The following is an 11,198-nucleotide window of genomic DNA, read 5'->3' as shown; positions in this document are numbered from 1 at the left end:
TTCAAGTGATCTTCCTGTCTCAACCTCTGGAGTAGTTTGGACTACGGGTACATGCCACCACGCCTAGCTAATTTTTGCTTTTCTTTTTTTCTTTCTTTCTTTCTTTTTTTTTTTTTTTTTTTTTTTTTTGAGATGCAGTTTCTCTATGTTACCTAGGCTGGTCTAAAACTCCTGGGCTGAAGCGATCCTCCCACCCTGGCCTCCCAAAGTGCTGGGATGACAGGCGTGAGCCACGTGGTTCTTAAAAAAGGCAACAAAAAACCCCACACACACTGGGTATAGAAGTGGCACGGGCCTCTATACACTGTGAGATTCTTGGTACTAGCTACGAATTCTGTGCATATTGAAGATTTTCTAGAGTAGGTGCAATTACCCCGTTTTACAGATGAGGACACAGAGGCTGAGCCCTAGTGACCCACCCAAGGTCGTATAGCCAGCAAATAGATGGAGGTTGGATTGGAACTGAGGACTTTACTCAAGGGCTCTCACAAGCCCTTGGGGGCTTCTCGCTGCTTTATCCCCATCACACCTGAAAGAATGAATGAATGAATGCCTCGGGCACCGTGCCCACCTCCCAGCAAACCGTGGAGCTTGGACGAGCCCACTGCTCCGCGTGGGGGTGCGTGCCCGCCTTGCGCATGCGTGTTCCCTGGGCATGGCCGGCTCCGTTCCATCCTTCTGCACAGGGTATCGCCTCTCTCCGTTTGGTACCTCCCCTTCTCCCCCACGCCCGGACTGGGGTGGTAGACGCCGCCTCCGCTCATCGCCCCTCCCCATCGGTTTCCGCGCGAAAAGCCGGGGCGCCTGCGCTGCCGCCGCCGCGTCTGCTGAAGCCTCCGAGATGCCGGCGCGTACCGCCCCAGCCCGGGTGCCCACACTGGCCGTCCCGGCCATCTCGCTGCCCGACGATGTCCGCAGGCGGTAGGTACCATGGGGGGGAACACGGACTCGGGGGGACAGGCAGGGCGCTGGGTTGGGGGTCGCTTCCCCTCGGGGTGGCCGGTGGCCGCTGCTGACAGACGGGCGCGCATGCGTGGGGTGGTGCGGCGCGCAGCGGCAGTTGGCGCGGGCAGGGTGGCACTTCCGGTCGCGCGTGCCCGGGCTGTTTGGCGCCAAAATGGGCCGTGGATTCCCCCGTAGCTCCCTGGTGGCTAGAAACTAGGCGGGGTGGGGGTTCTCTTTTGATACGCAAATACAGCAAGCTTTGGGTTCGTCTCCGGGGTCCCCTTCTTCAAGCAGCGGTGGGCCCGGCTCCTGCCTCCAGCTTGGTTGCACAGGAAGTGGGCAGCCCGCGGCCAACGGACACCCCTCGGGCACCGGCACTTCGGCCTCCACTTCCGGTGTCCGGCCTGGTCCCCGGGGGCGCTTCTGTGGTGGGGGGTCCCTCAGTGCCTTTCCCCCAAAGCTGTGCATCCCGATGGCGGCCTCCAGAGACGGATGTCACCCGTCGGGGCCTGGGCTGGGCTGGCTCATGTTTGAGAGCCCAGCCTTCCGTGGGGGTACTCATTCTGTCACTTGGGACTGTGTGCTTCTTGCTCCTTGGGAAAGTCCATGTTTTGGCAGGAACTTTAACCGTGCATTGCAGCGCAGGGCCCGGGAAACGTGAAGGCTGCATGGTTGGTCTTTTCCTGTAAATCTGTGCCTGTGAGCCGTGGGCATCAGGGACGTCTTGCTAATGAGAACTGGCTACACTTTCGTGTGTGTTTCTGTGTGTTCTTTAGTATGTGTGTCTAATGTTGGAGGCCCTGGCTTTAGCAGTTCATGCCTCTGTCCAACTTCCGTGCACAAGGATCAGTGGGAGCACTGGTCCCAGCCCCTTGTTCATGAATGCCATCAGTTCATTCCTGAAAATTTGTTCAAGTGAGGTGTGCATGAGTCATAGGAACCCTCACCAGGCGTGGACACTTCCAGCTGGATTTGTGAAAGCACTCTTTGCCATTTTTCTATTTCCTTGGGCTTGTTAACTGACCTGGTTGGGCCAGTCCAGTTCTGATTTGGGTCTTTGGGGAGGGATGGATATTTGGTTCAACCCCCGCTTTTTCTCTTTTTTTGAAGGCTGGGTGCTGTGGCTTACGCCTGTAATCCCAGCAATTTGGGAGGCAGTGGCGGACGAATCTCTTGAGCCAGGAGTTTGAGACCAGCCTGGGCAACAGGGCAAAACTCCATCTCTACTAAAAATACAAAAATTAGCCAGGAGTAGTGTCGTGCGCCTGTGGTCCCAACTACTCAACAGACTAAGGTGGGAGTATCACTTGAGCCCCAGAGGTTGAGGCTGTGTGTAGCGAGCTGAGATCGCGCTATTGCACTCCAGCCTGGGTGACAGAGTGAGACCCTGTCTCAAAGAAACACTTTTTGTTTTTAGAAATGGGTCTCACTGTCTTCCAGGCTGGAGTGCCCTGGCACAAGTATAACTCACTGTAGCCTTGAACTCCTGGGCTCAAGGGATTCTCAGCCTCTTGAGTAGCTGGGACCACAAGGCACCCACCACCATGCCCAGCTGACTTTCTTAGTTTTTGTTTCTGTATACGTGAGGTTTCACCATATTGCCCGGGCTGGTCTTAAACCCCTGCCCTCACGCAATCCTCCTGCCTGTGTGTCCCAAAGGTTAGGATTACAAGTATGAGCCATCATGCCTTAACTACTACTTTCTTTTTTTTGTTTGTTTTTTGAGATGGAGTCTCATTCTTTCACCCAGGCTGGAATGCAGTGGCGTGATCTCGGCTCACTGCAACCTCCACTTCCGGGGTTCAAGTGATTCTCCTGTCTCAGCCTCCCAAGTAGCTGGGATTACAGGTGCACACCACCACGCCTGGCTAGTTTTTGTGTTTTCAGTAGAGTCGGGGTTTCTCCATGTTGGCCAGGCTGGTCTCAAACTCCTGACCTCAAGTGATCCACCTGCCTCAGCCTCCCAAAGTGCTGGGATTATAGTCAAACCACTTCTTAACCAGTTAGTGGGTATATATCTTCTTGAATCATCTGTGCCAGTATCCTCCCAAAATAAAACTTGATTTAAAATGGAATGGAAGTGAAATTATGAAAGTGCCTGGCTTCATGATGTTACACCCAATTCAGAGAAGTTTGGGCCCGGCCTTCCTTTTTTATTCCTTTTTTTTATTTTGTAGAGATGGGGTCTTGCCATGTTGCTCAGGCTGGTCTTCGATTCCTGGCCTCAAGCGATCCTCCTGACTCAGCTTCCCAACGTGTTGGGATTACGGGTGTGAGCCACCATGCCTAGCCTGCCCAGCCTTCTTGAAAACATGACCTCCACTGGCTCGATGACCTTAAACAAGTGTATGCCACCTCTATATCCATAGTCTAGGAATAATGACATGGGTTTTCAGCTGGTATTGGGTTAAATGAGAATATGCATGGCACATAAAGGTTCACATGCTAGTGGCTAACTTAGCTTGTTTTTTTCAGTTTTTTTTTAAGAGACAGGATCTCACTGTGTCACCCAGGCTGGAATGCAGTGGCACAATCATGGCTTACTGCAGCCTTGAACCCCTGAGCTCAAGCAATCCTCCTGCCTTAGCCTCCTGAGTGGCTGACACATGTCACCATGCCCAGCTAATCCTTAAAAAATTTTTTAGAAGGCTGGGCGCGGTGGCTCAGGTCTGTAATCCCAGCACTTTGGGAGGCCGAGATGGGCAGATCACCTGAGGTCAGGAGTTTGAGACCAGCCTGGCCAACGTGGCGAAACCCCATCTCTACTAAAAATACAAAAAAATTAGCCAGGTATGGTGGCGGGCGCCTGTAATCCCAGCTACTCGGGAGGCTGAGGCAGGATAATCGCTTGAACCCAGGAGGCGGAGGTTGCAGTGAGCGGAGATTGCACCGTTGCACTCCAGCCTGGGCAACAGGAGCGAAACTCTGTCTCAGAAAAAAAAAAATTTTTTTTTAGAGATGAGGGTCTTGCTTTGTTGCCCAGGCTGGTCTTGAACTCCTGGACTGAAGCAGTCCTCTGCTTTGGCCTCCCAAAGGGCTGAGATTACAGGCGTGAGCCACTGGGCTGGGCCATTATTCCTCAAGAGTTCTTAAAAGTGGATGTGGATGCTGCAGGAGTTAACTGCCAGGAAGCAGGAATTCCTGCTAAGGTCTGCTGCTTGCCAAAGCCTTTCCCTTCAACAGGGGTTGCCAGTAGGCCACTGGCTCAGGGGCTCTGTTGGCCCTGTGCAAATATTTTGTTTGGCTGAATTGGAATACCATTAGGTGAGCCTTACAATCCACCATTGACCCTGGGTTCCACATTTCTTTCAACTCAGATTGCTTCACTGTAGGCATTGGAGTTTTGGAGGACTGCTTTTGACCATGTGGTAGACATTGAAATTGTAGTTTATATGACTCACTCCACATATATATATATGTATTTTTTACATTTTGAAAATATTAAATGAAAATAAACAAACATGGCATCCAACAGTACCTGAAACTTAGATTTTTTTTTTTTTTTTTTAATTGAGGCAGGGTCTTGCTCTGTGGCCCAGGCTGGAGTGCAATGGTGTGATCTCAGCTCACTGCAGCCTCTGCCTCCCGGGTTTAAGCACTTCTCCTGTCTCAGCTTCCCAAGTAGCTGGGATTACAGGTGTGCACCACCACGCCCAGCTAATTTTTTTTTTCCCCCTCGAGGCTGAGTCTTGCTCTGTCGCCCAGGCTGGAGTGCAGTGGCCATGATCTCGGCTCACTGCAACCTCTGCCTCCCGAGTTCAAGCAATTCTCCTACTTCAGTGTCCCGAGTAGCTGGGATTACAGGCGCCTGCCACCAAGCCCAGGTAATTTTTGTATTTTTATTAGAGACTGGGTTTTGCCATGTTGACCAGGCTGGTTTCAAACTCTTGACCTCAAGTGATCCACTTGCCTTAGCCTCCCAAAATGCTGGGATTACAGGTATGATGGTGTCCAGCCGGTTCATTGTTTTTATTTTATTTTATTTTATTTTTGAGACAGAGTCTCGTGCTGTCGCCCAGGCTGGAGTGCAGTGGTGCGAACTTGGCTCACTGCAACCTCCCCCTCCCGGGTTCAAGCGATTCTCCTGCCTTAGCCTCCTGAGTAGCTGGGATTACAGGCATGTGCCACCACGCCTGGCTAACTTTTTCTTATTTTTAGTAGAAACCAGGGTTTACCATTTTGGCCAGGCTGGTGTTGAACTCCTGGACTCAAGTGATCCGCCTGCCTCAGCCCTACAAAGTATTGGGATTACGGGCGTGAGCCACCGTGCCTGGCCGGTTAATTCATTCTTAAGCCTGCGCTCAGATGGCTAGGCTTGCTTCTCCACAATAAGAGTGTTGAATTTTGTCCGGTGTACCCAGCATGGTGCCATTATAACACTGAAATTAGTGATTATTTCAGGGTCTGTTACCAGAGCGTGTCTGCCATATTCACTGTATCTGCAGCTTGGAGCACAGTAGACTCGAATGCTTGCATGCCAGCTCTTCCCCTGTACAGCCTGGATTAACACTGATGCTAGCAGCCTCCTTTGCACAACTGATTAGCGTTCGTAACTACTATAGCTTTCTTACTGCTAGTCATTCTGTGATGGGATTAAGCTAGGTCTTGAACTCCTTAACTCCAGTTCCTTGGCTACTACTGAGTACATACTGAATAAAGCAAAATTGACTTACCTCTTTTGTTTTGCTCCCCTGTGGTAGAATTCTAGGAGTACAGACTGCTGGGGTTCAAATCCCGCCCTACTTGCCGGCTGTATGGCTAAGTTATTGAACTTCTTGGTGCCTTGGTGTTTCATCTATAAAAAGGGGGTGGGGCTGCCTGCTCGACAGGGGTGTTAGGAAGCTGAGCTTATCAGTATAGATGTGTTGAGAGCAGCACCTGTCCAAAGCCCTTCATCACTGGTTATTATGTGGTCCTGTGTGTACAGTGGGGATGCTGTGGGTTTGGTTCCAGACCACTGCAATAAAGTGAATCTAGCAAGAAAGTGAGTCACACACACATTTTGGTTTCCTAGTATGTGTAAAAGTTATTAGACTCGGCCGTGTGCAGTGGCTCATGCCTGTAATCCCAGCACTTTGGGAGGCCAAGATGGGAGGATTGCTTCAGCCAAGGAGTTCAAGACTAGTCTGGGCAACATAGGAAGACCCCCCCATCTCAAAAAAAAAAAAAAAGCCAAAAGTGGTGGCATGCACCTGGGGTCCCAGCTACTCGGGAGGCAGAGGTGGGAGGATCACTTGAACCCATGAGGTCGAGGCTGCAGTTTGCCATAATTGTGCCACTGCACTCCAGCCTGGGTGAAGGAGTGAGACTCTGTCTCAAAAAAAAAAAAAAAAAAAAAAAATCAGCCGGGCACGGTGGCTCACGCCTGTAATCCCAGCACTTTGGGAGGCCAAGGCGGGCAGATCACGAGGTCAGGAGGTCGAGACCATCCTGGCTAACATGGTGAAACCCCGTCTCTACTAAAAATTCAAAAAATATTAGCCAGGCGTGGTGGCACGCACCTATAGTCCCAGCTCTGTGGGAGGCTGAGGCAGGAAAATTGCTTGAACCTGGGAGGCGGAGGTTGCAGTGAGCCGAGATCGCGCCACTGAACTCCAGCCTGGGCAACAGAGCAAGACTCCGTCTCAAAAAAAAAAAAAAAAAAAATCATCTGAGTCTTCAGCGAGTCATAATCTTTTTGCAGGTGGAGGGTCTTGCCTCAAACTTGCCGGCTTAAAGGACATACATTTATTACCTTATGCAGGTCAGAAATCTGATGTGGGTCTCACCGGATGAAAATCAAGGTGTAAGCAGGCTGCATTCCTTTCTGGGAGCTCCAGGGGAGAATCTGTTTCCTATTTTGGGGTGTTGGCAGAAGTTGGTAGTTGTAAGACTCAGGTCCCGTTTTTTTCACTGATTCTAAACTGAGGGTCGTTGCCCGTTTCTGGAGGCTGTCTCATCCCCCGGTTCATGCCCCCTTCCTCTACCTTTAAAGTCAGCATTTGCGGGTTGCATCTCTCTCTGACCCGTCCTCCAACGTTGCCCGCTCTCTGCATCTAGAGAGGTTCTGTGCTCTTAAGGGCTGAAGTGATTAGATTGGGCCCACCCCAGATAATCCAGGATAATCTCCCCATCTCAAGGGCTGTATTCTTAGTTACATCTGCAAAATCGCTTTTGCCAAGTAAAGTAATATATTCACAGGTTCCAGGGATTAGGGCATGAACATTTTTCGGTGGGTCCACTCTTTTTGAGATGGAGTCTCGCTCTGTCGCCCAGGCTGGAGTGCAGTGGCATGATCTCGGCTCACTGCAACTTCTGCCTCCTGGGTTCAAATGATTCTTGTGCCTCAGCCTCTTGAGTAGCTGGGATTACAGGCGTGAGCCACCAAGCCCAGTTAATTTTTGTATTTTTAGTAGAGATGGGGTTTTGCCATGTTGCCCAGGCTGGTCTTGAACTCCTTAGCTCAGGTGATCTACCCGCTTCAGCCTCCCAAAGTGCTGGGATTACAGGCATGAGCCACCGCGCCCAGTGGGTCTACTCTTTTGCCTACTGCAGATGCCTTCTTGGGCAGCCCTGCTCCAGCTGCCATGCAGCCAGCCTGAAGAAGCTGGTTTGACAGAGACTTGTAACTTGTCTTGCATGGTCCACTATATTTTATTTTTAGAGACAAGGTCTTGCTCTGTCACCCAGGCTGGCATGCAGCGGCACAATTATAGCTCACTGGGCTCTAGTGATCCTCCTGCCTCAGTCTCCTGAGTAGCTAGGACCACAGGTGCATGCTACCACACCAAGCTAATTACTATTTTTTGTTTAGGCAGGGTCTCTGCTGTGTTGTCCAGGCTGGTCTCGAATTCTTGGGCTCTATTGATCCTCCCGCCTCGGCTTCCTGAGTAGCTAGGCCTATAGGTACATGCTAGCACACCCAGCTAATTACTAATTACTATTTTTTGTAGAGACAGGGTCTCGCTGTGTTGCTCAGGCTGGTCTTGAATTCCTGGGCTCTAGTGATCCTCCCGCCTCAGCCTCCTGAGTAGCTAAGACTATAGGTGCATGCCACCACACCCAGCTAATTACTATTTTTTGTAGAGACAGGGTCTCGCTGTGTTGCCCAGGCTGGTCTCAAATTCCTGGGCTCTAGTGATCCTTCCGCCTCGGCCTCCTGAGCAGCTAGGAGTACAGGTGCATGCTATCATACCCAGCTAATTACTGTTTTCTTGTAGAGACAGGGTCTCACCGTATTGCCCAGGCTGGTCCCAAATTCCTGAGCTCTAGTGATCCTCCCGCCTCTGCCTCCTGAGTAGCTAGGACTATAGGTGCATTCTACCACAGCCAGCTAATTATTCTTTCTTGTAGAGACAGGGTCTCGCTCTGTTGCCCAGGCTAGTCTCGAATTTCTGGGCTCAAGTGATCCTCCTGCCCTGGCTTCCCAAGTGTAGAGATTACAGGCATGAGCCACTGCGCCCAGCCATGGTCTGCTGTATTTCAGACCAGCATTTCTGGCGTAGAGGTGTTAGAGTAATCTAACATTTTATAATTTCTTCCTATCCATTCTATACTAGATACCTCTGCTGGGTTAGTTTTCTTAGCATGGCTCTGATGTCATTGGTTCTACTTCCCCTTGACTGCTTTGGTGGTTTGTTAACTATGGAACAAGATTGATAAGTGGGATGCTTCTGCCCTCCCTCCGACTGTCCCCAGCCACCTCTCTGGAGGTGCCTTTCCCTCCCTGTATGTGGCCAGTCTTGCGTTTGTTTCTTGTGTGTTTCCAGAGCCAGGCGCTTCTCAATGGTGCCCCTGTTTGAGCAGCTTCCTGTGCCAGGTTCACACAGAGCTCTCAACTTCTTCCTGAGGCTGTTATACCCTTTCTCTTGGGAAGCCCACGGGCGTGAGCTGTATTTGCCTTATTCCTTTGCGGTTGTTTATATATATCTTTTTTTTTTTTTTTTTTTTTTTGAGATGGAGTTTCACTCTTGTTGCCCAGGCTGGAGTGCAATGGCGTGACCTTGGCTCACTGCAGCCTCCACCTCCCGGGTTCAAGCGATTCTCCTGCCTCAGCCTCCTGAGTAGCTGGGATTATAAGCATGTGCCACCATGCCTGGCTAATTCTGGATTTTTAGTAGAGATGGAGTTTCTTAATGTTGGTCAGGCTGGTCTCGAACTCCTGACCTCAGGTGATCCGCCCACGTCGGCCTCCCAAAGTGCTGGGATTACAAGCATGAGCCACTGCACCCGGCCAGCTGGTTATATATATCTTATCTCCCCTCTGCGGAGGGCTCATCTCCAAGGGAAACACTAGGAAAGAATCATAGGGTCTCAGGCTGGGCACTAAGCCGGCATTCTGAGTCCTCTGCTCCGTCCTTCACGGCAGTCTGTGACCCTCCTGGCTTCAGCAGGGGTGATTGGTGTCATCACAGTTTTACCAGGGAAGGGATGTCTCTAAAGTGACCCTCCCGCCAGCTCCTCACTGCCTGCCTGGGATCCCACCTGCCACTCTGGGGCCAGGCAGATTAAATCCAGTCTCTACTGGATGAGATATTCTAGGGGTTTTGAAGGTTTCTCTATTCTCTTTGCCAGGCTAAATATCCCAGTTCATAAGAGGGGTTGAAAGAAAGCAGACCCATTCTGCAAGGACACCTTGGTCTCCACAATCAATTGAGCCTTGTCCTTCACACCCCAGGCAACCTCGGGATCAGGAGACTGGCTGGCTTGGTCGAGGTAGAAGCCATGTCCTTCCAGTTTTCTCAGCGGAGTGACTGAGAAGTCAAGTGTAATGCTGTTACCACAGCGTGTGTGCCTCTGGCTGGAAGTACCAGTTTCTGTAGCTCTCCTGACTTAAGGCTCTCCTTGGACCCCAGTTGCTACAAGGGTAGAATGACTTTTGCCTGGAAGAGGTTCCTTGTGCTCCTGGAAATCCTGATGTCAAAGCATCTTTTTTTTTTTTTTTTTTTTTTTTTGAGACAGGGTCTTGCTCTGTTGCCCAGGCTGAACAGGCTAGATTGCAGTGGTACCATCATAACTCACTGCAGCCTCAACCTCCCAGGCTCAAGCAATCCTCCCACCTCAGCCTCCCAAGTAGCTGGTACCACAGGTGCACACTAACCACACCCAGCTAATTTTTACATTTTTTTGTAGAGACGGGATCTCTCAATGTAGCCCAGGCTGGTCTCAAACTCCTGACCTCAAGTGATCCTCCTGCCTTGGCCTCCCAAAGTGCTGGGATTACAGGCATGAGCTACTGCGTCTTGCCTGGCCTTGTAGCACCTTGAGTCCAAGTGATACAGTATATATAATATACAGTCTATATTACCACTGTGTTTGCAGGGTGTTAAGTGTCTCCTCTACAGAAGTCTTTTTTTTTTTTTTTTTTTTTTGAGACAGAGTTTTGCTCTGTCGCCCAGGCTGGAGTGCAGTGGCATGATCTCGGCTCACTACAAGCTCTGCCTCCTGGGTTCACGCAATTCTTCTGCCTCAGCCTCCTGAGTAGCTGGGACTACAGGTGCCCGCCACCACGCCTGGCTAATTTTTTGTATTTTTAGTAGAGACGGGGTTTCACCATGTTAGCCAGGATGGCCTCGATCTCCTGACCTCATGATCCGCCCGCCTCAGCCTTCCAAAGTGCTGGGATTACAGGCGTGAGCCACCGCGCTGGCCCTACAGAACGGTCTTTCCTAACGATGCAGCAAGTCAGGAAGTCCCTGCCTAGTGACACCTACATCTAATCACTTAGCTCATTGCCTGGAGCAGGGCCTGGCATTCAGCAGGTGCTCAGATGTGAGCAGCGCTGGTGGGGAATCAGGGCCTGCATGACCCAGAGCAGCCGCTGTAAGACATCGGTCCAGCAAAGCATTCCTCATGCTGCTGCCTGCACTTACCCTCTAGGAAGGCCAGCCTGGAGAAGCCACTTCTGCCCTTCGGGCAAATGATAACTGAGCACCTGTCTGTGCAGGTGCTAGGTGGGAAGGTCCAGAGATGGCAGTGGCCTGGTTCCTGCCTGGGGCACCTTCTCTCCACCAACAGATACTTACCCAGCTGGTTAGACCTGTTCTCACCCCACAGTCTGTAGTTAGCACCCAGGCTGGGAACAACAGCCTGTGTTCCTCTCCCTTTCCTTGATACCTTCTCTTCTTGTTCCTTTATTTTTTTCTGAAGAGATAGGATCTCCCTATGTTGTCCAGGCTGGACTCAAACTCCTGGCCACAAGCCATCCTCCCACCGCAGCCTCCTAAGTAGCTGAGGTTACAGGCACGCAGCACCGCAGCACTGCGCCCGGCTAT

The 11,198-nt window shown here is 51.1% G+C and overlaps 1 protein-coding gene across 10 annotated transcripts in view; it reads left to right on the top strand.

The window, feature by feature from the left end:
- The first annotated feature begins 640 nt into the window (after window positions 1–640).
- DNMT1 (DNA methyltransferase 1) overlaps window positions 641–11,198 on the top strand; it is a 73,829-nt gene continuing 63,271 nt past the window's right edge. For 9 of the 10 annotated variants that reach the window (XR_010125019.1, XR_010125016.1, XR_010125020.1 and 6 more), the window contains exon 1: window positions 648–921. Coding sequence is in view for 4 of the 10 variants with exons in the window: in XM_054461672.2 (XP_054317647.2) it covers window positions 656–921 (266 nt within the window). In the remaining 6 variants the exon portion in view is untranslated. Of the gene's footprint in view, window positions 922–11,198 lie in introns of all 10 variants that reach the window. The other variant, XR_010125017.1, reaches the window with a different exon arrangement.

This window comes from Pongo pygmaeus, chromosome 20, assembly GCF_028885625.2.
Source record: "Pongo pygmaeus isolate AG05252 chromosome 20, NHGRI_mPonPyg2-v2.0_pri, whole genome shotgun sequence".
Taxonomy (NCBI): domain Eukaryota; kingdom Metazoa; phylum Chordata; class Mammalia; order Primates; family Hominidae; genus Pongo; species Pongo pygmaeus.
The sequence above is the reverse complement of the archived record's forward strand: the minus strand, read 5'-3'. Positions and strand labels throughout refer to the sequence as shown.